Source organism: Channa argus, chromosome 14 (genome assembly GCF_033026475.1).
Source record: "Channa argus isolate prfri chromosome 14, Channa argus male v1.0, whole genome shotgun sequence".
In the NCBI taxonomy this organism is placed as follows: Eukaryota; Metazoa; Chordata; class Actinopteri; order Anabantiformes; family Channidae; genus Channa; species Channa argus.
Genome location: NC_090210.1, coordinates 20,328,294 through 20,355,894, shown reverse-complemented (window position 1 = coordinate 20,355,894; position 27,601 = coordinate 20,328,294). Strand labels below are relative to the sequence as shown.

The 27,601-nt window shown below is 39.4% G+C and overlaps 2 protein-coding genes across 7 annotated transcripts in view; one reads left to right on the top strand and one right to left on the bottom strand.

The window, feature by feature from the left end:
• tep1 (telomerase-associated protein 1) overlaps nt 1-19,773 on the bottom strand; it is a 30,509-nt gene extending 10,736 nt beyond the window's left edge. For 4 of the 5 annotated variants that reach the window (XR_010910586.1, XM_067474241.1, XM_067474243.1 and 1 more), the window contains exons 1-31: nt 19,674-19,773; nt 18,356-18,519; nt 18,079-18,228; nt 17,047-17,211; nt 16,838-16,966; nt 16,019-16,090; nt 15,635-15,759; nt 15,149-15,306; nt 14,658-14,767; nt 14,384-14,462; nt 12,986-13,178; nt 12,580-12,835; nt 12,321-12,473; nt 10,780-10,851; nt 9,538-9,662; nt 8,045-8,110; nt 7,624-7,767; nt 6,652-6,943; nt 6,020-6,141; nt 5,777-5,890; nt 5,462-5,579; nt 5,133-5,321; nt 4,126-4,313; nt 3,894-4,032; nt 2,553-2,732; nt 2,263-2,355; nt 1,888-2,023; nt 1,386-1,545; nt 843-976; nt 497-585; nt 87-201 (exon numbers count right to left, since the gene is read on the bottom strand). Coding sequence is in view for 4 of the 5 variants with exons in the window: in XM_067474241.1 (XP_067330342.1) it covers nt 87-201; nt 497-585; nt 843-976; nt 1,386-1,545; nt 1,888-2,023; nt 2,263-2,355; nt 2,553-2,732; nt 3,894-4,032; nt 4,126-4,313; nt 5,133-5,321; nt 5,462-5,579; nt 5,777-5,890; nt 6,020-6,141; nt 6,652-6,943; nt 7,624-7,767; nt 8,045-8,110; nt 9,538-9,662; nt 10,780-10,851; nt 12,321-12,473; nt 12,580-12,835; nt 12,986-13,178; nt 14,384-14,462; nt 14,658-14,767; nt 15,149-15,306; nt 15,635-15,759; nt 16,019-16,090; nt 16,838-16,966; nt 17,047-17,211; nt 18,079-18,228; nt 18,356-18,487 (4,198 nt within the window). In the remaining variant the exon portion in view is untranslated. Of the gene's footprint in view, nt 1-86; nt 202-496; nt 586-842; nt 977-1,385; nt 1,546-1,887; nt 2,024-2,262; nt 2,356-2,552; nt 2,733-3,893; nt 4,033-4,125; nt 4,314-5,132; nt 5,322-5,461; nt 5,580-5,776; nt 5,891-6,019; nt 6,142-6,651; nt 6,944-7,623; nt 7,768-8,044; nt 8,111-9,537; nt 9,663-10,779; nt 10,852-12,320; nt 12,474-12,579; nt 12,836-12,985; nt 13,179-14,383; nt 14,463-14,657; nt 14,768-15,148; nt 15,307-15,634; nt 15,760-16,018; nt 16,091-16,837; nt 16,967-17,046; nt 17,212-18,078; nt 18,229-18,355; nt 18,551-19,673 lie in introns of all 5 variants that reach the window. The other variant, XM_067474242.1, reaches the window with a different exon arrangement.
• Nucleotides 19,774-20,417: 644 nt separating this feature from the next.
• On the top strand, nt 20,418-27,401 carry zgc:66427 (uncharacterized protein LOC406256 homolog). 2 transcript variants are annotated; one of them, XM_067474239.1, is made up of 5 exons: nt 20,418-21,231; nt 22,385-22,501; nt 22,589-22,694; nt 23,918-24,006; nt 24,889-27,401. In XM_067474239.1, the coding sequence occupies exons 1-4, from the start codon at nt 20,706-20,708 to the stop codon at nt 23,973-23,975; spliced, it is 807 nt and encodes a 268-aa protein (XP_067330340.1). In that variant the 5' UTR covers nt 20,418-20,705; the 3' UTR covers nt 23,976-24,006; nt 24,889-27,401. The 2 variants fall into 2 exon arrangements, with proteins under 2 accessions (XP_067330340.1, XP_067330341.1); XM_067474240.1 differs by having other exon boundaries at nt 20,420-21,231; nt 22,406-22,501.
• Nucleotides 27,402-27,601: the final 200 nt, after the last annotated feature.

Sequence of the window (27,601 nt, the reverse complement as noted above, 5' to 3'; positions counted from 1 at the left end):
ACCAAATTACAGAACAATCATTTGAAAAATCCCCTAAACTATTATAAGTTATTACCATTACTTATGTTATCACCATGCATACGCACCGTACAAGCTGTAGGTCTCAAGGAGGTGGTGCAGGAGGCCGTGGTGCACGTTAGCATACAGGAAATAATAGCTGGAAAGCAGGGAATGAAGAGCCTCCAGCTGACCACTTAAAATCTACCCAAAAGGCAGAAAGTAGTTAAAATCTACAATATCTTCAGTTAATTTTTTTCACCGGATTTATTCACTGGATTTTTTTTCTATCTAGAAGCAAATTTTCCAAAATGAGCATTTTGTCTTATAATGAACACTTTTCGAAAACTTATTTATATTTGATTTTATTGTCCAAAAAAAATACAATACATTTTGAAAACCATGAGACCCAAAATTTGCAATTGAAGAAAAAAAATGTTTCATTTGATTTGTTTCTAATGGACAGTATAGACATCAGTTATGATGGATAATTACTAACCAGGCTGCAGGGCAGTTGCATAACAGAGTTGGCTTCACAGTAAAGGAAAGTGTCTCTTCCCTGGGGGTCGGCCAGTGCCCACAGATGAGCTGTGGACAGATGTGATGGAGAAGGTGACATTTATTTAACAACTTAGGGCAAATGCAAAAGGATGCATTAAAGTTATAAACACATTTAGACAAGACTTTTGGCAAAACAGTTTCTAGTTTGGTTTTATAATCAAATGTGCATGATTTCTCAGATCTGCTTTCTAAAAACCAATTAAAAAGGATTTTAAAAACACAATATGGAGAGGACTGAATTGACTTTTTCTTTAGTATAAAACAGACCAGGCTTGTGTACATACATGCCAGTATGAGGTGAGCTCTGGTTCGGTCACTTTCTGCTGCCAGAAGAAAATCTTCAAAGGCCTTTTTTACCTCTGGATTGGTTAGAGCCAGCAGGTCATCAGTGTTGTGGCAGTGAGATGAACCAAGCAGACTGCAAAAAAGAGTTCAAGCAGGTTTAATGTTCATGTGTGTTCTCATAATACTGCATCAAAACAGACTTTGCTAAAATGTGTATTAAACCTCTAAAAACTAACACACAATCACTATAAAATCCTATGATTTGTCTTACGTGACAAAGAAGCAAACCTAAGAATAAGAAGGTAAAAGGCAATGTTTCAATTGAATATGAAACATTGACTGCTAAGACAAAAGGGTGAAAAGAGAAATAAAGGGATACTACAAAATATAAAGGAGTAAAAATCAAAAACAAAAAACTCTTTCTGGCATACTTTGACAAGGATTAATACAAATCAGAATAAATTTGAATATGAAACCAAAGTCAAATCCAAACATGAGGATTCCTGCTAACATTCCTACCACTTGGAATTAACGGCATTCACCTTTTTAAACTCTGAACTATACAGATGAAAGTTGCCATGGGAATACGTCTTTCAGGCTTCCTGGAGAAGTGCAGCGCTTCCTGCCATGACAGTTGGTCATCTCGTAACGACAGTTCATTGCATGTGTTCAGTACAGAGTACAAGTCTCTCTCCATCAGGCCTGTTGAACAAGAGGAGAAAATGTTGAGGCAGCTACTGTCAGTTCAGCACCTTTGTGCAAAATAATTTTAGGGAAAACCATGATAAAAAAAACAAATATCCGCATTAGTATCTGTATATATATTGGACAAACAAAACCAGTATCTGTGTTTGGTTGTCTAAGAGTTTGTGATGTTGAAATCCCAATACAAAGGTTTTCACCTCAGCCAATGATTCTCCACATCCTCCCATCCCTCAACTTTAAATTCAATTTTAAGTTTAATATCGCTTCTAAATATTAGATACAGCTACTGTTTTTCTCTACTACAACATAACATGGTGTCTCATATTTGATAAAACTTACCAGTGGGGCTGACAGTGAGCACTGCCAGGGCCCAGCGGAGTCCCGGCATGTCCTTGTACTGTGAGCAGAGTCTGTCCAGGCTGTGCTGCACCAACTGGCTCAGAGACTGAGGCAAACTCTGAAGTGTCTCATTCAACTGAAAAACAAAAACAAAAAACAAAATCAGAAAAATTAGCAAGGTGCTTAGAGCTGAATCTTGCTTTTAACAGTGACCTCAAAATTTATCCAAGCTTTGTTGCTACTCCTGCAGTTACATTGTTGTGAAAAACCTTCATATAACTTTTCACCCAATGAGTAACAGTATCACCACAATCAGCGCTGGCAATACAACCAGTAATACTTTTATAAAGGTGGCTATAAATAGTCACTTCTGACCTTGTCAAATGAAGTAAAGTTCTTTAGGTTTTCACAGGCCAGGTGCAGGTAGAGAGGACTGACTGCTCCGTTCTTCATTATCAGTGCTTGGAGCTGGACAAACACAGCATCGATTTAGTAAAGAAAGTAAGAAACACACATTGAGTGAACATCAAAGAATCTGGAACAAACTGTGTTAAGAGGATTATACACCAGCAGAGTAAAATATCTCAACTCTTCTCAACAACCGGGGCTGCAAAAAAAAAAAAAAAAAAGAGAGGGCAATGATGTGCAAAACATATATGAAGAACCTGGTTGTTGAATGCAGAGCCACTTAGTTTCTTCGTGAAGGTGTCCAGCTCCTTTTGAACAATCTCCTCCCGGTCCGGCACGGTAAGCTGTCCCAGGGTAAACACGACAGTTCCTCTCTTCTTGGCCAGGGTTTGTAAGAGAGCTGTTTTAGATGTGATGCTCACAACCAAACACACACCCTAAAAACAAATAAAAAGAGGATTTGAGTTTTTTCTGTAGCAGAGAAATGTCTAAAACAATACACCTTAGCATGTATGCTAATTCTGATCCCATCAATATACAGTCGCTTGAGAAGGTGTTGAGATCATTTCCCTTGTTGCACATTTTACTGCATATTTTAATGGATTTGTTTTTGTGCTTACCAATCTATACATAAACAACTCATAATAAAGAGATGCAGGTGCTGCTTTAATTTTTCTTGATTTGTGTTGACTGGAGTCCAAGAAATTGGCAAATGAGTTTACTGGACAGACACCTGTATATGTAATGTAAAAAGTCACACATCACGTCAGGACAAAAATCAGGCATCAAGATAATATAGCTCTCTGGAGACATACACAACATTACACTCACAGCCACTTAATTAGCTACACCTGTTCAACTACTCAATAATGCAAATATCTAATCAGCCAATCAAAAGGCAGCAGCTCAAAACATTTAGGCATGTAGACATGGTCAAAATGATCTAATGAAGTTTGAATGGAACATCTGAATAGGGAAGAAAGGTAACTTAAATTACTATGAAGGTGCCGTGGTTGTTGATGCCAGACAGGTACGGATATTTCAGAAACTACTGATCTTCTGGGACTTCACTAGGGTTAACAGATAATCAAAAAAAAGAGGGCTCCTAAACTTTTTCCAGGAGCACAGTGATCTTAATAACTGTGAAAATGAACTTTGAAATATCAGAATGTGTATTTCTGACACTGTAGACGTGTCGAACACCTGCTGACTTCTTCTTCTTCTTCTTTTCCTTACGGCTATTCCCTTTCAGGGGTCACCACAGCGAATCATATACCTCCATCTAACCCTGTCCTCTGCATCCTCTTCTCTCACACCAACTAACTTCATGTCCTCTCTCACTACATCCAGAAATATCCTATTTGGTCTTCCTCTAGACCTGCTGCCTGGCAGCATTCTGGCAGCATCTTCCTAGCGATATTTTCACAGTCTCTCCTCTGAACATGTCCAAACCACCTCAATCTGGCCTCCAGACACCTGCTGACTATCAGGTTATAAAATAACTTCTTAAAATTAGATGGACAGACCAGAATTTTGTCAGTCTGTGTAAACAGTTCAAGGAAGTCCAGTGATCTCAGTCTTGTTTCTATGGGACTGACCTGTGGAAGCTCCTGTGGTATCCAGTCAGAGCTGGGCTGACCTTGACAATCTCGAACAAGATCCCCTCCGTCAACTACCAGAACCAGAGGTTTGTCTTTCGTGTCATTCAATCTGGATTGAAATTCTGACAGTAAGTATCTGAGATAACAAAACAAATGTGTTGTTAGTGCACAGACAGTTACATATGAATAAATCTGAACTACTCGGACGTTAATCTGAAAATCTAATCACTTGTAAGAGAGGGGAAGTGAGGATTCTTGTTCAGTATCTTTCATCTTCGTGAACCACTGAACAACGCAGCGAAGAAAGTTTTCCACGGAGCGAGCTGACTGGCTGGCAGCCGTAGAGTATGAGATGACATCACAGACCAGGCTTTCATTTGACTTGTCTCCAGTTCTGAGGGCATCTGCCAAAGCAGCCTGTGTGAATAGAGATAAATTTCAGTATTATTATGAGTTACATTTTTAGTCACCCATTATTTTTGTGTTGTATCACCGTTTTAAAAGTCTGAAGCTGGACGTTAGTATGAACTAAAAGCTGGGTAACTTTCGTGTTTCAAAGTCAACCATGTTATGTACCTTACTGCAAGAGGAGGAAAGGCTCCACTACACCAAGGAAGCCTGACGTGTATGGAAACCACGCAAATTGAAACACAATACACTTTGTTCAAAAGACATAATCGCAATGACAGGGGCGGATTTATCTTCTTCTTAGCATAATTGGAGGGTAGTAGTCACATAAATAATGAGTTCAGGCTGTTTAGGTTATATCATCAGATGCTTGTTTTCTTGTCCTATTGTATCACATCTCTATGGCAATGTCCTACAGCGGCATTTGCACTGTAAGTCATTTCAAGAGTAAAACGTGAGCCACTGATAAAATGTCAAGACAGACTGAGATAAGGTCAGGACACAGAGAATTAATGAACAACTGAAATCCAAAATCTCTCACAGGTAAAATGCTGCTTTCAACCAATGAGTCTCCTGTAGGGTTCTGTGTAAAGGTATGTGTGGTTATGTTATTGCATTCATTTGTCATTTGCACCTGGTTGTTATAAGCACATACGTCATGTGAGATCAAAACAACTGATTCCTCGTAAGTGCTCACCATTTCTCAATGGCGCCAAAGGTCCCAAGCACCCACAGAATTGCTGACTATGATCACAACACCCACCCATCTGTATGAATCCTCTGCATGTAGAATTTCTAAGGCTCATGCATTTTAAATGGATCATTTACCATGAAAACCGTTTTGCCCTCTCCAGGTCCTCCCTCCACCACCATCATCCCTCCTTCGGTCTGGAGCTGCTGTACTATCTCCACAGCTCCAGAAAGCAGCTTTGTCCGGCCAAAGAACTGTCTCTGCAGCGTCCCCTGGTGAACCTCCTGCTCAGTGACCTCTGCTACAGCCTTAGCCTTATCATCAACCTGCCAGATGGAGAATAATAAATGAGGTGACTGTAATCTAGCCAAAACTAACGGAACAGACATAAAATACTGACATTTACTGAATTGAAATTTGATAATTGGAGGTGGAAATGAAATTAACAACCATAAAAGAAACTAACTTCCACAAACTGGTTCACAACAGCCGTCCAAAGATCTTCCAGCACAGCCTTAGCAAAGACCTCCAGGTTTATCAGATATGGCTTCCCATCCACAACACCTCCCCACTCACACGGGTAGCTAAAAAAAACAAACAAACAAACAAACAAACAGACATTTATATTAACAGGAAAAGTGTTTTAATTTTTTGGGGTTTCAGATTCCTATATATTGAATCAACATCCAATTTTTAAATACATCTGTAAGTGTCTGGATTTAGCTGTAATTCGTGAATAATGTTTTGACACTACAGCTTTACTGCTACTACTGTAACTCACATCTCAGTGAGTTTAACATCGCTGGCCCGGATCCTGCTTTTCAGAGAGGCCATTTTTGACTCAGCCTCCTGCGATTCAGCAACAAAGTCTGATTTCCATGACGCTGGAACTGATCTGAGAAAAAAACAGTGAAAAATTTAATTTAAACATGAAACACTTAAATAAATTTCAAACAAAATGCATACTCTAAAGAGTAGACACCATAGAAATTGTGATGAGTGAATACAGCCCTGGACAACATACTTGCTGACGTTTGGATCTCTGAAGTAGCAGAACATGCGTTGGTGTGCTGTGTCAGGATAGAGAGCCTCAAACTGACGGATCTCCATCTCTGAGATCGACAGACCCGGTGGAGCCGACGCCAGCTACACACAAAGAAGAAAACTACTATTATGATTTTTTTAACACCTTTAAAAACAGACCATTCTATTGAACCTGAAGTATTATTATAAGTTTGATTTGAACTTAATAGTTACTTCACCAGTTCAAACTATCTACATTTAAAGCTACAACATGTAACTTTAGTTACTAGTGGCATGAAAACAACATGAAAATAAACAAGATTTCTATAAAAACTCAGAATTAAGCAGAAATCATTGAAATTCCCTCACTGATAAAAACATTCAGAAGCAAAGATTCCTGAACTGCGGCAGGTACTGTTTTCTGAATCTGGGTTATAGGAAGCTTCGACATTATGATACTGTAAGTTGTGGAGCATATTTATACAAAAATAATTTTTTTAAAAAGTACATACTGTAGCTTTAAATAATCTTAAGAAAATTTCTTAAGAAAACCACTTTCTACTTTTTTCACAATAATTGTTTTACCATTTACTCAAACAACTAATCAACAGTATTTTAATTTTATACTCATACCCAGCTGTGATGTGGCAGGTCAGGGAGAACAGGTCTGGGGGGCACCAGGCCATACCTCTCCCCCAGGATTCCTACCATCATGTTGCTGCGACAAACCTCTGACAGGCACAGCTCAGTGGCTCCACCCAGCTCCTCCTCCGTCACACCCCAGTGCAGCTCCACTTCCTGCAGGTAGATGCAGTGAGGTGCAGCACGACGGCGAAGCTCTGGGAAGACGCTCCGCACCAACATGTCACGTTCTGCGTGCATGTCTCTGAAGGTGGAGGAGATGAAGACTCGCACAGTTTGCCACCTGGTGTTAGTGAGGAAAAGGCAAAAACAATGTTTTAGACTGAATATTTTCTATAAACAAACTAGAGAAGTAACTGTCATTTTTGTGTATATGTGACCAAATTGAAACTTTACCCACTGGCTTTATTCTCTTCTATTCGCTTTGGTCATATTGTTTCCCATTAAAAGTAATTAAAAAAGCGTGATATCATGACTGATGGGATCTGGCATCAACATATCAGCATATCTATTATATGTGAGATTTCAGTATTTCTTTGTTCTCCCTATCAACTAACTGAGAAGAAAATCTGATGAAGCAGAATAAGTAAGTAATAGGAGTTTTTTTAGTGTCAAAATTAATACAAGGTAAAAACTGAAAGCAACAAAAAACACTGGACTTTATCCTTCAACTAAATTATATAAATAAATAAATCCTTCAAAACTTTCCCCATTTCTGCATAAGTATGACCTTCAATAGAACTTTGTTTACCAGGTTCCCTATATCTAGTTTTAGGTCTTTGTGACCATCTGATCCCATTCTAAGTTATATTAATGCAGAAACACTGAAAATAAAATTCTACAAACTTTCAAATGCCACTGATAGTTTCACTATAGTTTTATTGTTAACATTTAATGTTAAAAAGATTACTTGTGATTAGAATTTGAACATTGATGTTTTCAAAGGTTTATTGTAAAAATTACCTTAATGTTAGGCTGGCTGGTATTGGGACAACATCATTAGTTGATTGAGGGCATTTAGCCGACGCTGGTGGTGGGATGTTGTACACTCGGTCCAAAACTTCCACATGGTCCAGCAGCCTGGGAGATGCCCGTTCTGCCACAACCCTAATCAGATAATTAAGAAAGTTAAAATTCTTTGGCCTAATTATTTTTATACCTAGAGTTAAATGAGATAACCCCTTTCACATCCATAAGATAAATATGATGGCTAGAACCAGCAGCAAGTTAGCTTAGCATAAAGACAGACTTACAGTAAAAGGTAGATGAAATGCCAAATTATTACTTATAACAATAAATAAAAAGTTACTATAGCCATAAAGACTACATTTATACACATGATTTGAGGCATCTTTTGGTAAAAATAAGCAATGAGACATTTTACCTCAGCATTTGTTCACTGAAGCCTGTCAGAATCACACAGTTTCTTTCAGAGGAGTAATTGGGGTCACTATAACAAGTCAACACAAGAGTACAGGCGGAAGGTTTATATAAAAAAAAATTCAGATCCTTTCACTTTCAGCATCAAAATTACAAACTATAAAATATAAAGATAAAGGCACCAATTTAAAAAAAAAACCCTAATCAATTAAACAAAGACAAATGCTTTAAATCCTTCACTCATAAAAGTATTCAGACCCTTTGCTGCTGCAGTCTAAATTGTGGTGAGATGCATTTTGTTTACATTACTTTTTTCTTGATATTAGGCTAAAACTAGACCGGAGTCCACCTGTGGCCACCTGAAAGCATTGGACATAGCTTAAAAAGGGATAAACCTGTGTATATAGGATCCTATAATTCACACTACATTTAACCAAAAAAAAAAACAAGCCGCAAAGACCAAGGAACTCAGTGTAGACCCCCAAAATAACATTTTCTGGTGAGGCAGAGATAAAGACGAGGGTAGAAAATCATTTCTAAAGCTCAGAGTGTCCCCAGGAGCACAGCGATTGTGAAATCAAAGAGGTCTAAAACCCGCAGGACCCTTCCTAGTGTTGACCGGACAAGAAAGACCTTGGTCAGGGAGCTTACCAGGAACTCTTACAGAACTTCAGAAGTTCTCTGCAGAGATGGGATAATCTGGCCAAAGGATGAACATCTCAGTCACATCTTACCTAACATGTCCTTATGGTAGAGGGGATTAATTGAAGCTTCATCTTTGCTAAACAGCATTAAACAATGGAAATCACCCGCTAATACCATCCCTACGGTGAAGCATAGTGCTGGCAGTATCATGCTATGGGTGGGCTTGTAATAAGCAGGGACAGGGAGACTGGTCAGAATTTAGAGAATGACTGTACCAAATGACTGTACCAAATACAGAGAAAACCCTGCTTCAGAGTCAATGAGACCTGAAACTGGGGTTATGGTTAATCTTTGAGCACAACAATTATACAAAGCAAACAGCAATGACAACATGGAGATGATGTGTCTCTGACTGTTATTAAGTGACCCAACCAAATCCCAGACTTAAACCCCATAGAATGTCTAGGAATGGCACTTCTTATGTGACTGAAGAGAGAATCAATCAGGAAGAATGGGATAAACTGCCAAAGTCCAGGTTTGAAATGCCTGTAGAGACCTACCCAAAATAATCTAAAGGTTGAATGGGTTCTACAAAGTATTGAATTAAGGGTCTGAATACTAATGTAAATGAGAGGTTTCAGTTTTAATTTTTAAGTTCGTTTGTAATTTAAAAAATATATTTTACATTGTTATGAGTTGTAGTATGTAGATCGATTGAAAACTTGATAATTTTACAATTTTAAAATAGATTTACAATGGAGTAAAATGTCACCATCACATTATCAACTTTCTTCTATCAAGTTTCTCAATACTGTCTGCTATTCATAATAACAAATACAATTAAAACATTACCAGGAATCTGCCAAGAAAAGCTGCATTACAAGGGCTTTGTTGTTAACTTCTCTCACATAGCTGTCGATGGCCCACTTTACGTCTCGAACTATGAATCCTTCAGTGATCACAATGATGTTGTCTACCTAAGATCCAAAAGATCAACAATCAAAAAAAAAGAAACCACGAATAAAAAAAAAGTTCTTGAAAAAGAAAAAGCAACTTCCTGACATCTGTCATTATACAGTTAAAATTTGTTAACCTGCTTCCAAAAACTGTCAAAGACAGATAATAAGTCCACTTACATTTTATGGCAGCAATTTATTGCTTGGTAACAGCAACATAATAGTAGGGGAAGACATTGGTAATAACAAGTAATAGGTTTAATCTTTTTTGCAATAACATTATAAAAGGGTTACGTTAATAGTGATGTAAACAGATATTACGATAAAATTAGGTAGTCATCTGTAGTTTTAATTTATACAGTTCTCAGTCACGGTTATAATACAGAAAAAAAAAGTGTTTCCAGGTGATTACATACAGGTTCTTTGTGCCTTCATTTACCTAGATATACCCATTGCTTATACCGAGCTTCTACTGATTGGTTGGTTTTTGGTCCCTTTATTAGGACTAGAGTAGCTGAATGGTAAAAAATAAAATAGAGCTCAGAGAGAGCTATGCAGGCTTCGCACCACAAACGCTGCAGGTCCTGATAGAGTCAGCCCCAGACTACTGAAAGTCTGTGCCCTACAGCTATGTGGGATCCTTAAGCACACCTTCAAACTGAGCCTGCAGCTGGAGAGGGTGCCTGTGGGATGGAAAACATCACGCCAGGTGCCAGTACCGAAAGTGGCCCGCCCCAGTGTCCCCAGCGACTGCAGACCTGAGACTTCAGCCAGAGACTGATCACAGTCAAGTGCTTCACAGAACAACACAGGAGATGCTTTCTCCCAGTGGCCATTAAACTGTTCAACTCATTCCCCTTCTGTAAAAAGGGGGACCAGATGGACAAATAGAATTTGTTTTTATTTAATTTACATTTACTCTTCTAGATGGGTTTTTTTCTTACTTAATTTAACAGTAGTTTGTATTTGTACTTGTTTATTGTCCTGGTTTGGTAGAAGTTTTTTCCTTTGTTTTCTACTTTTCACGTGAAGAGCAGCTGTAACAGGGCAACACAATTTCCCTATGGTACCAATAAAATTTTTTGAATCTTGAATCTTAAGGAAGAAAACGGTGTAAAAACTATACACATAAACAAACCTTGTTTTTCCTGGTCAATATTCTGAACAAGGATTTGGTGTGATCATATTCATCTGATGTCTTTGAATATGCCTGTTAAAGAGAAACATTCATTAATATAAATTCAGTGAGCAACAGAATAGAAATCTCATCTGATTTTTAAGTTATAATATTGTTGTGTCCCTCCTTAGCACATTGTCACTGTGCAGTGTAGTTACAGTGCCTCTCAAAAGTATTCACACCCCGTGAGATTTTCCACATTCTGTCACGTTACAACCACAAATGGAAATTTATTTTATTAGGATTTACATGATAGACCAACACAAAGTGGTGCGTAATTGTGAATTGAAAGGAAAATGAGAAATGTTTTTTAATTCTTTTTACAAATAAATATCTGAATAGTGTGGTGTGCATTTGTATTCAGCCCCCCTGAGTCAATACTTTGTAGAACCACATTTTGCTTCAATTACAGCAAGTCTTTTTGGGGTATGTCTCTATCAGCTTTGTACATCTAGAGAGTGAAGTTTTTGCCCATTCTTCTTTGCAAAATAGCTCCAGCTCAGTCAGACTGGATGGACAGTGTCTGTGAACAGCAATTTTTAAGTCTTGCCACAGATTCTAAATTGTATTTAGGTCTGGACTTTGACTGGGCCATTCTAACACATGAGTATGCTTTGATCTAAACCATTCTATTGTAGCTCTGGCTGCAAGTTTATGGTTGTTCTCCTGCTGGAAGGTGAATCTCCTCCCCAGTCTAAAACAAGCTTTTTTCTAAGATTGTCCTGTATTTGGCTCCACCATGGGGATAGTGTATGTTCAGGGTGACGTGCAGTGTTAGGTTTCAGCCACACAACGTTTTGTATTTAGGACAAAAAGTTTAATTTTGGCTTCATCTCACCAGAGCACCTTCTTCTACATGATTGTTGTGTCCCCCACATGGCTTATGGGGTCTTCTTCTGACTTTCTTACTACAAGGGCTTTGCTCTTGCCACTCTTCCATAAAGGCCAGATTTGTGGAGTGCACAACTAATAGTTGTCCTGTGAACAAACTCTCCTTCAGAGTTACCATGGGCCTCTTTGCTGCTTCTCTGATTAAAGCTGTCCGTCCCCAAGCGTGTCGGTTTAAGTGGACGACCATGTCTTTGTAGGTTTGCAGTTGTGCCGCACTCTTTCCTTTTTCAGATGAAAGATTGTACCGTGCTCCATGAGATGTTCAACGCTTGGGATATTTTTTTATAACCTAATCCTGCTTTAAACTTTCCCACAACTTTATTTCTGACCTGTCTGCTGTTTTCCTTGGATTTCATGCTGTTTGTTCACTGATGTTCTCTAACAAACCTCTGACGGCTTCACAGAACAGCTGTATTTATACTGAGATTAAATTACACACAGGTGGACTCGGTTTACTAATTAGGTGACTTCTGAAAGCAATTCGTTCCACTGAGTTTGAGTTAGGGGTTTCAGAGTAAAGTGGGGCTGAATACAAATGCATCAACTAACAAAAAAAGAATTAAACGCACTTTGTGTTAGAAGACAAAAAAATGCTGTTTAAAAAAACTCACCATAATGTCTTTCACAACACATCTGACATTTTCCAAAAGGTTGTCAGACTTCGGCTTGATTTCTTCAACATCATGCCAACGATTTACACAGAGCTGACAATCCTCAGCTCGACTGGCAATCATCAGGGAAAGCAAAACGGCCACTTCTGTCATCTGAGAAAATATAAAAATGGCTCCATAAATAAGCTTGGTTGATTGTTTTTGGACCTGATTCCGCCTTCCTTGTGTTAATGCTAATCAGAAAAACACAGGCCCTTACATAAGGAATAAGCTTTTCCCTTTTATTCTTTCTGCTCTCCTCATCCTTTTCTTCTTCCTCATCCTTCTTGTTATCTTCTTCAGGGTCTGGTGGGAGGCAAAAGTCTGATTTTGTGCACTTGGTCCTCATTGGAGCATAGAACATGATAACGGTGCTTCCAGGCAGTCGGGGCACGTTGTGCCGAGAGGAGATCTGAACCGCTGTCTCCAGAGCTTTACGGTAATGGTCCAGTAGATCATCTGTGTACGGCCGTTTACTGGTTGTACGGACACAGAAACGGTTACACACAATTTGATCGCTTCTTTTCTACCTATACATCACTGCACAACTGCTGTGCTGCTCATAACATAACAGCACTGCGCCAGAAAGATTTTCTTTGAAACACACTGTATAAATACACTCTTACCTGGCCTTTTGGAGCTTTGCCTTCTTCATTTGGTACGCTCGATAGATAAACGGCACTCCAAGGGTCACCCTCACCCTCCTCCTTTTGGTCGTCTCCCATTGCACACGACGAAAGCGTCGGCCCTTAGGAACCTTCTTCAGAATGCCCTTCAGAAGCTCTTTAACAGACGGGATTTCCTGCTTTGTTGCAGACACTAAGAGACAAGAAAAAAAGGAGGTGCTATACAGTATGTGTTCTGTTGTACACTGACAAAAAATTAAAAGTCAATTACCTGACATACTTTGACATGATCTTATGATATCTGTCTAAAAACTATTAGAATATTTGCTAATTTAAGGAAAGGTGTATTAGCCAAAGCCCATGGCTAGTGTTAAGGTTTACCACAAAGAATGACGAGTAAACTGAAAGCCCCCTGTTTACTATAAGAATGCATTCACGTATACGGGTACAGGTTTTGGTGGCAGCTGGGCCCTGAAGACATTGTAGTATTGGGTGAGGTAGTGTAGAGACACAAACACACAGATTTGTTTTTACAATTAGTTTTTTTTTTCTGTCCTGGTACTTGATGTTGCATAATGTGTTTAAAGACATGACAATCAGCTCATCAACTGTCATTACACCCTTTGGTTTCCAGTGATCCAGATTGGCTCTGTGAGGGCTACAGGGTAGCAAAGCTGGCTTTTCACTGATAGTGGATGGCAGCTGCATTTGCACCAATCCACCTGTCAAGTCACACTCCAATCTACTCTCACTTTTGAACAGGAGCCACATGATACTTCTTTACTTAGGGCAGTAACTCACTGCCAATCTGAGGGAAGCATTCCATCAATTTTCATTAAGGTACCATGTTCTCAGATTTTGAAGGGCCTGCTTTCACCCCAGAGCTTTATACTCATCTGTTATTGGCCATAGAGAATGCTGGACTTCACTGCAGGGTCCCAGTTGCCCCATTTCTAAAATGTTCACTTCGTTCAAGGTTTGCATGAAACACTCTTATCCCTGCTGAAAAACTGGCTACCAAGCTGAAGTTTATTAATACAAATTCCAGGTAGTGTTTTTAGTGCCACTTTATGCATATTGGTGTTATGTACTGTAGTGATTATACATACAGTAGTTTGTGATGAACCTGATTAATCAAAAACTTGTTCTGCAGCATGAAAACAACCCCAAACCCAGAGCTATACCCAACGATATTCAATGGCAGCAAAATGGTATGGTCCCCATCTCAACATCTTAAAGACCGTCAGGCATTATATGAAGACACAGAAAACACTGAGACAGCCACAAATTCCTCCAAATGCTTAGAACAATCTACCCTGAAATCTTAAAAACTGAGAATGATTGATAAAACATAATCACGTATGTAATAATGAATTAAGCTTTTGCACAGTACTGTACATGCATCTTGAAGCTCCATGATGACTTTGTAGGCAGCGAGGAATCTGAAGGGAAGCTGTCGACTCTGAATAACTTCTTTCTGTAAGAACACAACAACCAGGCCGTCACGGAGAACTTAATAAATTCTGCTGTAAGAGACTACAAAATACAAATATGACTTTGTTTTTTAATGGCACAAAATATGACATATTTGAACAGTGTATTTTCTTCTGTCTGCCATCTCTTCTTCTGTTTGTCATTTTTAAGTAATAATTTAATAAATAAGGAAACTCACCTCATTGGTCAGTCTGCCGAGGACCTTCTTGTGATGAGCCTCACTGACTCCTTTAGTGATCATGTTCCTCAGATTCCTCAGCATGACCATGAATGGAAGAGACTCTCTGTCTGCACATTAGAGGCATTAAATCATCATGGAAATCGTTTGCCTTTGAGTATATGTATATTTGAAGTTTATAATGCACGCATGCTCTTCTGGGCTTGTATAACACGTGTGTGGAACTTGATGTGCATAAGAATTTTAAGTGTTATATTCACCTAAGTATTGGAATTAAGTATTGAGAAATTTTGACTTCAAAACGTTGGACTGACTCTCCAGTGTCATGCACTCAGACTTGGTGGTACAGCACTTATACTACTCTGGCAAGAACCCGTGATCTGAATTTGATTTTTAAATATTAAAAACTGATGAAAAACAGCGTAGGCAAATACTGGTGTTCAGTCATATGTTACTGGATAAATTAAAGGCAACACTTTGGGACCTCACACCTATGAGTTTCTCCCAGGTGGCAGCCTTGTTGCCCTCCAGACTAAGCAGTCGATACCATGTCTCTGGCTCCTTGACCTTCATTCTCTGTCCGGCTCGTTCCCTGTCCCACACACCCTTCAGTCCACTGTGGGTGAATGTCTCCTGGTCAGCAGGATACCTGCAATAAACCCAACCACACTCCATTTTAAAATTGAAGCACTGGAACTAGTGCTCTGAGACTGAATCCAACCCAACCTCTTTTTCCTCCATATTCATTTGGCTGTTTTTCTATAATCCTGCTATCTAAAGAGTAAAGACTATGTTCACATCCCTTTACACATCTTTTTGCCCGTAAGTGACAAACCACTGATCACATTTCTTTAACAATAGTGTCTACAAACCATTAAGACATTTTCAATGCAGATCTGGGTCAGTGTCCAGACCTCACAGTCCAATAAAAATTAACAGAGGAAAACAATTTGGTTCAATGTGGTTCAGTATCTTACTTTTTTCCCAGAATGGCCATAACATGTTCGGCTGGTTCTTTAATGTGGAGTCTCTTGATCATCGTCTTCATACTGAAATCACTCTTCTTTTTTTCCACCACCTCTTCACTGTCTTTTACCTGCATCTGCAAACATACAAAAACCAATGCTCCCAATCTGTTCGATAATGATACCGCATCTACGACGACATGGAAGAAATCTAAATTTGCCCAACACAAAGAAAGGTATAGAATTTCTATTTTATTAGTTTTTAATTCTTAATTAAACCACATTAAGAATTGCAAACACAGCAAAAGCACCATTAATTGATAAACAAAAAATTGCTTACAATTTATAAGTAATTCCAAACCTTATTTTCAAGACATAACAAAAAAGTACACTTACAAAATTCTTCAGAACACATACATCTGCTCTGACCAAGTCTGCCCACTTTTTCAGCTGCTGATCATTTGGTTTCTGGAAATCAAAGATAATGTTTGCAGAACCAAACATTTGTGACACCTATTAATTTATATTTTCATAACATAAAAGCGGTGTAATATTATTATCTGCTTTAAATGTACTAGTTTCTAACTTTGAGAATGCAAACATGAAGGTCCAGACAGGTGTGAGCAACCAATGTAAAACATTCCACAACCGTTCTTTGATTTACCAGACTTTGTTCTGGGCTCTAAATCTGCACTAGACACTTGGGAAATGAAGAATTCGACCTGAAGCCATTTCAGTGCCTTAAGTCTACGGGATTAAGATTTATTTAGCAGCTACCGGAAACACAGTGCTTGATGGATATGTCAAGTTAAAATTCAGATGGTGTTTGCACTTATTTTTTTTTTTATCTTACGATTTGAGCTCATTTGAAACACTGAACATTCAAAGCGTATTCTTAATGGGGTTTAAAATAAAGATTTTACTTGTATTGAAGTCTGAGTCTTTTCTGTGGAAATGGATAACCAATCCTTTTACCAGTGGTTGAAATTAAAAAAAAATGGGTGATGAAGTATCATGATAAAAATTTGTATATATGGTCTGTGATCATAATATATCAGAAATATGATAGATCAAGGTATCATATAAAGGAAATTGCCTCAGAAATCACCCTGACAAAGGGAAGACTAAAAAAAAACACTTAAAACACTTAAACACATAAATCATGATGTACTTATGAACTTGGGAGTTATAAGAGACAGACAAAAATGACTATACCTTGCCCTTTCTTCTGTATTTACACTGCTGTACACGTGTGTAGTCTTCTGCCAGTTGATTTTTGCTGAACTGCTTGAACTTGTCAGCCATTGCCACCTTCAGGCATGTCGGCAGGGAGCGGCTGAAGCACTGGAATCAGACAATCGTAATGTTTAGACCGAATGGGCACATCGAGATTAAATCCACAGCAGACGCTCACTGAAACTTACTGTGCTATAGATTCTGGCTACTTCCAGCCAATCAGAGGGCAGCTGGACAGCAGAACAGAAGTATCTGCGGACATGAGGCTTGGTGGTTGGCTGACTGGCAGCCAGAGCCAATAAAAAGCTTGCTGTGATACAAACGTTTAAATCCTGTCGACTGTACACTGCGACCTGGAGTGGAAAATAGGAAGATATACAGCTTATATGACCTTACTTACTCTTTGCCGTCTTAGCTTACTTTCCCAGCCTAAATCAGTTACATGTCAGAATACTTGACGTGAAAACAAAAGCCACTGACATCTTTCAAAAAAAGATACTGATGTAACAATCCATGGTTTTAAAAGAAAACGAGCAAAACAAGTAACTCAACTATCTGAATATAGTATAACTCAAACGTGGGCAGCGTGGTGGCGGACGGGTTAATGCTGCTGGCTCACAGCTAGATCTCTGGTTTGAAACTCCTTTCTGTATGAAGTTTGCATTTTTCTCCCTGTGCTTCCTCCAAGTCTTTTTCATGTTAGGTACTATGTTGACACTTTGTTCACCTGTAGGTGTGAATGGTCAACCCTGAGACAGAGTGGTGACCTGTCCAGAGTGTACCCTGTAGTCCACTCATTGACAACTGGGATTGGCACCTCTTGTGACTCATAACAGAATAAACAGTTAAAATACATGATGGATGGCTGGATAACTTATATAACAGTATATAATATACTGTATATAGTACTGTGCAAAGGTTTTTGCCAATTTAAAGGTTTAGATTCTTATTCATCATATAGAGTCATCACAGTGGTGTCTGATAAATTCTAAATTAATTCTACAGCAAGGCAACTCAACCTCAAACACAACTAAAACCTGCAATACATGGTTCGTCCCCCTGCACTGATCTCAACATCATCCGTTGCTTCTTGTTGCCACCCTCCCTGAGCCTGGTTCTGTTGGAGCCGTCTTCTGCTTGGAACCACCTACCTGCCGAGCACCTTGAAGAACAGTTTACTACTGCACCTTGGAGGCTACAGTCCAATTAGGCGTACGCACCTTGAGTAGAAAATGTGGGTCAGAGACAGAAATGTCCTTTGCCAGTTTTATAATCCTGGTCCAAATGCTGTCCCCCGAGTCCCAGTCCGCTTCACCTGGAGCTGTGTTCGTATTGACAAGGGAGCAATATACCTCATTTAGCAGGAGATACTGGAGGACAGACAGGAACACAAAGATGTAGTTGTTCACAGAGAAGTTATAGTTGCTTTAAGTGGCATATAAAATGAACACAAGTATCATTTGTTAGCTTTGATAGATAAATTGTCAATGCTTCTACCTTTGTATCCCTCAGCTCCTCTCCAATATTTTCTTTTCCTTTAACAAACGCAGCAAACTCCAGCTGTCTCATTAGCATTGTTTGTTGTACTTCTTGGTTTCCCAACACAGGTTCCAAAACAGGTAATGCCATTGTTGAATCAGCATCATCGACCTCCTTCTCCTCTAAAGTCAGAACATCAATTTCCTCAGAATGCTGATCATGGATCAAGAAATGTTATTAAAATGGTCATACAGTCAAATAAGAGGCATCGAAAACTGAGCTATTTAAATATTTTAAACCATTTGTAGTAGTTCAACTCAAATTATATTTATTTATGGAGCACTTTAACACAACTACAACTGACCAAAGTGCTGTACATAGACACTCAAGTAATAACACAAACACTTTAAAAGAAAACACATTTATTTACACATTTTAAGAAAACAGCAAGTCTCATGTCTACTGCAAATGTGAACCTTTCCTCTCAATCAAAAATCTTCCCCATCCATGACAACATCAACTATTGAGATAAGCAGCTCAGCACTTTTATGTCAACTGTTTGAACAAGCATTGTTTTATGGTGAAGGGTGTGTTTCTCAACTGAAAGCAACGTAAAAAAGGAGCAAAGTCTGGGAACTGTCATGACAACATCAAAGAGCCATTCGGGATTTCATGAAAATGAAAATCACAAATTCCAGATACAGCGTATAATTCATTAAAGTGCTGGCTGGACAAAAGAGTCAGCTATGAGGACGAGCTTGCTGCAAACCAATAACCAGACTCTAGACAAAGGCCTAAATAAATATATGAACTACGTTGACTCAGCAACAGAAAACTTATCATGGATTTGGTTGTACATTTTATTCACTCTTTACGCAGAAAAATGCTCCACAAATATTTGGACAGGAGCCTGTGAATGTCTGAATGAATATCAGCAGACCGAGAAATTATGATAGGTATTTGCTGCTATTAGTGACATGTTTTAGACAAAACTACTGACAAGTTTAAAATGTTGGAAGAGGATAAAATATTACAACTAACACTATCATTACCTGCAACCCTAATGCTGTTAATTTTAAGAAGGTTCAGAGCTACTGTTTTACTTTACTGCTATTACTCCTTCAGTAGTTTGTAAATTACTACATTACATTTATTCATATACTCTTGGAGTATAGACGTTTTAGACAACCAGTGCATTTTACTGCAGTTACTGAACTCACAAGAAGTTTCCTACCCCACTGACTACGAGCCAGCGTCAACGCAAAGCCCACAACAAAAAACTCCACAGGCAAAGCACTGACTCTAAATGAGCTTGCTCTCTGATGGAAAACGTTACCTTTCAATTTAGCTTCTGTTTTGAAAGCTCTGTTGAGCCAAGTGTGGATTCACTTCAGTTTTTACTTCCTCATACAACAACTTGGCCTCAGACTGGAGCGCTCTGATTGGTCAATACGTTTGTACTTTTCGCCGTAATATAACACATACGGGCGCCTGGGTGAGGCTGAAATTTTTCTTTATTTTCGTTATTGCCACTTCCCTGCTTTGCATGCATAAGTACTGCAAGCATATTATAATAATTAACGTACCAATAATGATAATAATAATTAATATAATGAAAAAATATATTAGGACATTTAACTGCCTTGGCTTGTTAAGTATTTAAATCGCATGTAAAACAAATATTGTCTAAACGTGTACATTTGTTTTATCACCCACACCAAGTTCAATAATTTATCAAATAAATAAATTTTTGATAAGTAATCCAGTCACATTGATGTCCACCGGGAGAAATCGGTTTTCCTAACAGAGTACTTATGCACTTATTGGAAATTTAAAGCATGTACTTAGTAAGCACAGAATTGGAACTGAAGCAGGCTTTTGCACAAGTACTGCACTTTTATTTAAGAAATTAGCATGAGTTCTTCTACAGCGTTTTCTAATCAATAAAATATTATCTGTAAAACTACTGCGGAAATAAGTGTTGTTTTATTGGAATATCTTTATTTTAAGAGTTTAATTTTAAATGAAAAAAAAAACCGGCAGAGTGACGTTACCGTAACTGTTTGTGTACGGCTCAAAAGAGGAAGCTAAAATGCTTCACTTCCGCTGCAGCAACGAGAACGGGTGCGTTGAAAAGGGAAGGAAAATGTGCATCGAAATTACAGTTTGAGGACGGAGAAAGACCATTGAACGACATATTATCTTCGGCGAAGCCCGTTTCCGGACAGCTGTTGTTAATTGGAGTTCACAGCCGAATATCTGTCTGTTTAACACGCGTTTCGGAGCGTATCTCGTCCCCTTGTTCTCTGGTGGTTCGCATTGAGGAAGCAGCAGCTCGGTTAGCCAGCTGGATTAGCTCCTGCTAGAGATGGGGACGAGAGCAAGCCGCCTACAGGAAGACCCGGTGCCCTCTGCTTTTGGAAAAGAGGGCACAAAGCGGGATTCCTATCGGCGAACCCGCTGTACCAGGCCCACCAGTCTCATGGTCGACTTCTCGGGGAGCTTCGAGGACACGGAGGCCAACAGGAGCAGATCCGAGGAGGGAAGCGACTCGGACCTGGGGCAGCACGGGGCGAGCGCCGACGGTACCCCCGCTGACCACCACAGCATGCCCTCTGGCAGTAGCCAAGCTTCCCCTGCGGACGACAACAACAGCGAGGGGAAACCCGAGGAAGACGGGAATATTAGCCCGGGGGCTACCGCTGACGCTGAACATCAGCCGGGAGAGGAGACGGGCCGCACACCACACCGCACTTTTTCCGAGCGGCTGCCCGGGAATCGACACTCTTCCGCCCGCAGCGTTGGCGCAAGATCCGCCCGGGTCCGAGGCACACACCAGCGGCCGGTGTCAGAAGCTTGGATCGGCCTCTACCGTGTCAATAACCGCCATGCCAGTAAGTTACCATACAGCGCAGCAGCATTTATCACACATGTCACTGCCATTATTGGTGGTACAGAAATAACCGTGTGACACACGTCTGCATCTTTGGTTTGTGGTCTGCTTGGTTTTAGACGTCGGCTCATGTACGGGAATGTCATTTATAACAAGTTGCATGAAAGTCATGGTGCTAGAGCTGGGCCATGTCTGCACAATTGCATTACGCAATACCTCAACATCGAACTGTTACGAAATTCGGGGAATGACTTTATATTTTAATAAGTCAGCTGATGTTTAACCCAAGGGTGAAAAAGCAGCACTGTCTTACTGATGGTCACCATGATAGTAAAATAAATCTATAAAGCATTGAAGTGAACTAAGCCTTACGGCTCGGGAAGGTGTTCAGGCATTAAGTCTTTCATCACAACGTGAATTTTGCCTCATTTCTCCCAATGCAACCCTCAGTCTATTAGTCCGAAATTAAAATGGATTATTTGAGGAATTCGCATTCCTGAACAGATGATCCCCATTCTCGTGCTTGCATGCTGACTAAAATCATCAGAGACCCTATTGTATGACGCAGACCTATGGTGTAAAACTAGAAGTGGTGACATGTAGGCTCTGTCATGTCCCAATGAATGTTTACAGCCGCTGTCAATGGTAGATCCTGCAGCGTGCAAGTTAAAAGCCTTAAGCAACCAACCACCTTTTCGCACTGTTGGTAGAAGTGCAAATGGGAAGTGAAAATGCATAATCCGTGCACTGCATAACAAATTAGATTTACACACAGCCAAAACACAAGTGTGGTGGCTTTCCCAGGCCAGCCCTCTAGCAAGTGTGGGGAAATGGGTCACAACTCCACATGCCTGCTATCTGTTGGCAGCCGCTCATAGAATGAGGAGAATTTAGGGCAGCGTGGCACTGTTTTCTGTCCCCATCCATGAAAGAGTCAGACTGGAGTTGCTGTTTTGCATTGTGCATAAAAGCCAGATAAAGCTTCAAACTACTCGGGAGTCAATTAAACCTAAGGTAACGTCAATCATTAGCCTTTATGCTGACAGAGTGGGTTTCGTTCTGGTCTTGAGCGTGCAATCTAAATATCCATACATGGTATTTGTGCTCATTGTGATGTGAACATTTATCTTTTATTTATATCTCTTACACAACAGTGCAATCTCTGCTCTGTACAGATATCCGCTGTCCTTTCTGCTCAAAGCCTTTCCCTGGGGGTCGGATTGAGGATCACCTGTTGAGCTGCCTCACATCTCCTCCCCTACCTTACAATAGTAAGTGTCATATAACAGAAAAGCCCCGGCGGTTGAGTTTTGAATAGGCTGTAAAAGCTTGTGGTTGTTCGGTGTTTGTGTTTACAGCGGACGTGCTCAGTAAAGACAGCGGAGAATGCTCCATCTGTTTGGAGGATCTGGTACAAGGAGAGACCATTGCGAGGCTGGCTTGCCTCTGTGTCTACCATAAGAGGTGAAACACTTCAGTTGATGTATTTGCATTTTAATAAAATACTGGAATATTGAAAAGTTAAGATGAGTGAAAAATGTGTATTTAAAAAAAAATTCGTATTTTCCAATTTCCAGACATGAAAAAGGTTTCAGAAAATAAGGAAACAAAACTTGTTGTTTATTCCAATGAAATGTTCATAACTGTTTGCCTGAGGCATTGTAATTAAGAATCATTATCCTAAACCTGTGATTAAAGAGTCACAGCGCCAGTCAGTGAGCCAGTTGATTACCTATCAAAAGAACAATAGTATTGTATTTCTGACCTTGTAACACTTTATTTTGCTAAATGAAGTTTCACAACTGTAAAAACAGTTGCATTTATATTGTAATTGCACATAGTTGCCGATCTACTGGTCTTTTTGAAAGGATATATTTGCAAGGGAATGAAGGTGTTAAAGTGCCACCAGTGTTTGTGTGTGTTTCAGCCCATTTACTACCGATCATGTGCCAGTCATTTCTCATTTTAAGAGCATGCTGTAATCTCCAAATGTTTTCACGCCACGTTTAGGGTTTTTGTTTCTCCAACTTCCATGCAGCTTTGGTTTACTGTAATTAACTTGCAGAGACTTGAAACTGACAAAGATAAGTGCGTCAGTTATAGTCAAGATCCTGCCTGCTATTTTTAATGACTACCTTTTGTCATTATTTTGGGTTTAGTCAGCAGTCAGTCAACTGTGTGTCTGTCTTTCATTTTGATCTTGAAGGCTTTCAGTTTTGCTCCATAGGTTGTAGGTGTGGTTGTTGTCTAACAAATTAAATTAACATTTAATCCACCCAGTTGAGCTGAGACTTGGCAAGAAAAAAAGTCCCAAACTTTTAAAGGCAAAATAAAAATCTAGAACTACAAGTATCTCTATTCTTTGTACCCTGTATTATTATCACAGTTTCCCAAAGCTCAATGTGACAGATTCACATAGCTTCTTTTGTTTGATCAATGATTCAAAAATCCAGCCGTGCTATATCACAAAAGGGAGAGAAATAGTAGCAGATGTTCACAGTTGAGACACTGCAACTTAGTAACTATGGTTAAAACATGAGAGTAAATGGTGTTGGCTGTCATTCTGTCTTTGAAATAAAATGCCCAGTTTTCCAAAACAAATTATGGAATATCTAAAAAACCTACACTACATTTTAACTAAATGTAATATTTTTGCATCCTCACCACTATGTTTGTTCTCCCTGTAGCTGCATTGATTCTTGGTCCAAGGTAAAGCCCTGCTGCCCTGAACATCCCTTCAACTGACAAACGGGTCACAGTGACCAAACCGACTCAGGTGTGTATGTGTAAGACTTTACCAAATGACCAGGATATGCAGTTTCAGTTCCAACACTGGCCACAGCAGTGCTACTAATAAGATGAAGCTGAGTTAAATTAGAATATGGCACAGTGTCAGTTCAGTAGCTCATTGTCAATAGTGCTCAATTTTTCCATAACAAACCCAGCAGACTTATATCTGTGGTGCTTGTCAGCTTTGAATCGACGATACATGCAGATACCAAGATGTTGTGTTATCTTATATACCTCTCATCTAAATTAACAGTCCCTGTTTGAAATAATACTTTTAAGTCCGCACAGAAACTGTATGCAGGGAACAAAATTTTAAATAATCTTCAAATGCAGATGGATACTGTTCAATGTCTATAAAAGTTTTTACTTTCCTATTGGAAGTTGCCACTTTTAAATCATGCTCAAAGTGAGTTAAGTAACTAATTTAAATGTGTTCCCATATCTAATTTTTACACAATTGTTTTTTTTACTACTGATGATGATGAAAAAAAAAGAACATTTGAACTAGCTGAATATGCATTGTTATGTTGGGTTTAGGGTAAAGTTTGAATACCCTTCGAAGCCATTTAAATGGAGGGGGGGGGTGCAAACTTTAAATCATAACAATACACATTTAGCTTGGATGGGCATTGTTGGATCTGCTAAATGTTATCTGTTTTCACTTATTCTTATTTTCATGAGGGGCACTGTATATACACTGAAGCATATATGCATCCCCTGTCTATCAGACATTTAGATGTATTTATACACTGAATTTTCATTTGTTAATCAATTTTATCCATACTGCTCAGGCATGTTGCAGACTTTAGTACAGTTGTTACAGTGTGCATTACTTTGTCTAATAACAATTCTTTTTCCACCCTTACAGGAGACTACACTGAATCCCAATAAAATCCCAATAAAAATGTGTAACTCAACAAACAAAATCTCACTGTCGCTCTCAGATGCAAGCCTGTATTTGAGTGGACGACCCTAAGAGGAAGCTACAGTTGGTGTCACCCACTACCCTCAGTTTGGATCAGTCAATCTGGGCTTGTTCTAGACCTTTTCAAGCCAAACTCAAACAAAAATCTAATCTGTGGTCGAAACCCGTGTTGGAACAGAAGCGGAGCTGTTTTCTGTCTTTTTACAGACTTGGCTTGCATCTGCACAACATTCAAAAATGTCAAATAATAATTATCACCCCAAAACGATGGAACTCGCCCCAGAGGGATCCTGAACTTGGGAAGGAATGTGGAGGAAAAGTCACTCCGAAACCTCTCCTGTGTATTTTTTTTTTCCCTCCAAATGGGATTGATCATTTTATCAAGTATTTTGCAAAAAGTATTGTTCCAAGTCATACATTGGATGAATGTTTTCTTTCCTCGGCTTAACCCAAATGAACCAACCTCACACTGAAAGCGCGAACTGTTACATTGCTTTATTTTTAACTAGCTGGAGGTTGAGGCCTGTTTTTGGTGAATGGGGGCTGCCGTTACTAGGTGTTGTCTGTTTTCTATTACCTGTACACATTTCAGGGGGAATTTTAAGGGGGGATTTTTTTTATTTTCATTTTCTTTTTCTGAGTAGGTCAGTTTATGGTAGGTGGTTGGTTAATGCCGAGTTAAATGTGCTGCTACTTGGTGAGTGTTGAGGAAAAAAGTTGGTAGTGTTTAGGGCCAAAAGAGCGTGGGTGTTGGCACAAATTTCAGCACTTTTCTTCCCTTGCGGCAGATTCTCCCCCCCACCCACACACACACACACACACACACACACACACAAAGTTATCCCAGACGTTGTGTGTGTGTGTGTGTGTGTGTGTTTGTATGTTCTGGTGATGACAAGAGACAGGAAATTTCCTGGAAATGGCTGTACATCCAAGAAACTGTTCTCTATCTACAGTCATGCTGGCAGACATCCTGTGGCATTGGTACGCAGCATCACGGCGCACTTCTTCCTATTGGTCCCACTTTAAATGCGGTTTGGATTTTTGTCCCCCTCCTCACTGTTAAACATTCGCTGGGGTGTCATCCGGACTTTTTTTGGACCAAACCCCAAGTTACAGTTTTGCCATCTGGTGGCATTAATCCCCAGTCAGGGAGGGGATAAAGGGACCCACGGAGCAAGGGATGTATATTGGGGGCATGTTTACACCATGTGGCATCTGCCTTTCTTCCCCATCACTGGGGGCTATGGACAGCCAATGGTTCTAATGGTTAGTTATTATATGGCAAGCCCTGAACCTTTTGCCCTTTAAAAAAAAAAGTGTTAGATGCTATATCATCACATTATAATCCACAGTATTGCTAAATGTGTTAAATGGCTTTCCTTTGCCTTTTTTGTGTGTTGATTGCCTTTGCCTGGTGAAGGGGTTGTCGTGCAAGCGGATATTTTGTGGTGTTTTTATGGCAGAACTGAGGTTATAGCCCAATAGTAAGGCTGCTCAACAGATGCTGTCTGATACAGGTTGTTCACAGGCCAGGGGAAACTGCAAAAGAACAAAAACATGAATGGATTGCTTTTGCTGCCTTTACTAAAGGCAAATCTGTTCCATGCGTTACCTTGTCCTTCCTGCAGTGTTACGGAACAGCGTAGAAGCAAGACCTGTGCAAAAGTTTCTTACTGGCTAGTTTGTTCACTCCAGTCTCTTGTTTCTCCTCTGATCCCTGTTGTTCTGCAGTCTGAGGTGCTACAACATGTTTCTCCACTAGAGGGCAGCCCTGTGCATGTTTGTCATTGTTCTGTATTGGAGAATAGAAAACTAATGCCAAAAGTCCGTCTGCGCATTGGGGGCATTGTGTGAGAGTGCGGAAGACGAGGTGCATTGATCCTTAGGTGTTACATTTGTCGTGGTGATAAATTATGATATTGTATACTTTGGCTGGGAGGGTGGGGTGTTTGAGGGGAGCAGGTAATAGTGGTGGTTGGTTGTCAAATAAAAAAAAAATAAGACAATCTGAAACCCACCATTGGCCTCATTTACTTTCTAACCCCCTCAAAGCTGTGTGGTGCAATACCTCAATTTTTACCAATGCTAACTAAACACGTGCGTGTAAAGTAGCTTCTCCAACCAAGGATGGTATTTTGTATAAATGACTTGAATCGCAGAGCAGCAATTCTCTGTGTGCTCTGTGCTTGGAGACCGATGTGTTCAATGAGAATGTTTTTCAAAGAGACACCACAGCGGTATCTGCATCCCCAAGATATGGACAATCTGCCTTTACTCTGGTTTAAAAAAAAAAACCTAATTGATTTTTATTTATTAAATTGTAAATATGTAATGAAATTCAAAAAAATGGCTTGGTCTTTGTCTGTTCAATATACTGTTTCTAAGCTCCAATCTTTTGTATGTCTCAGAAATTGTTTTTATATGTATTTTTTACAATAAATATGTGTGAGAGATGTTTTGTGAAGGTCCATTTTGTGTTTTCACGTCTCCATAATGCATTTTGGGTTTGTACAGTTCTTTTGTTTTATTTTTATTATTTTTATTTTATGCTAGGTACAGAGCAGGACAAACAAAGTGACATTTCAATAAGCAAACAGTTTTGTATGATGGACACAAAAGGTTTGAAAGTGTGTGTGTTCATAGGCATTTTGTG

Coding starts and splice junctions, on each gene's coding strand:
- zgc:66427 (XM_067474239.1), top strand. CDS start 20,706: ATGGGGACGAGAGCAAGCCGCCTACAGGAAGACCCGGTGCCCTCTGCT. Junction 21,232..22,384: donor TGTCAATAACCGCCATGCCA/GTAAGTTACCAT, acceptor CTTACACAACAG/TGCAATCTCTGCTCTGTACA. Junction 22,695..23,917: donor CTCTGTGTCTACCATAAGAG/GTGAAACACTTC, acceptor TTCTCCCTGTAG/CTGCATTGATTCTTGGTCCA.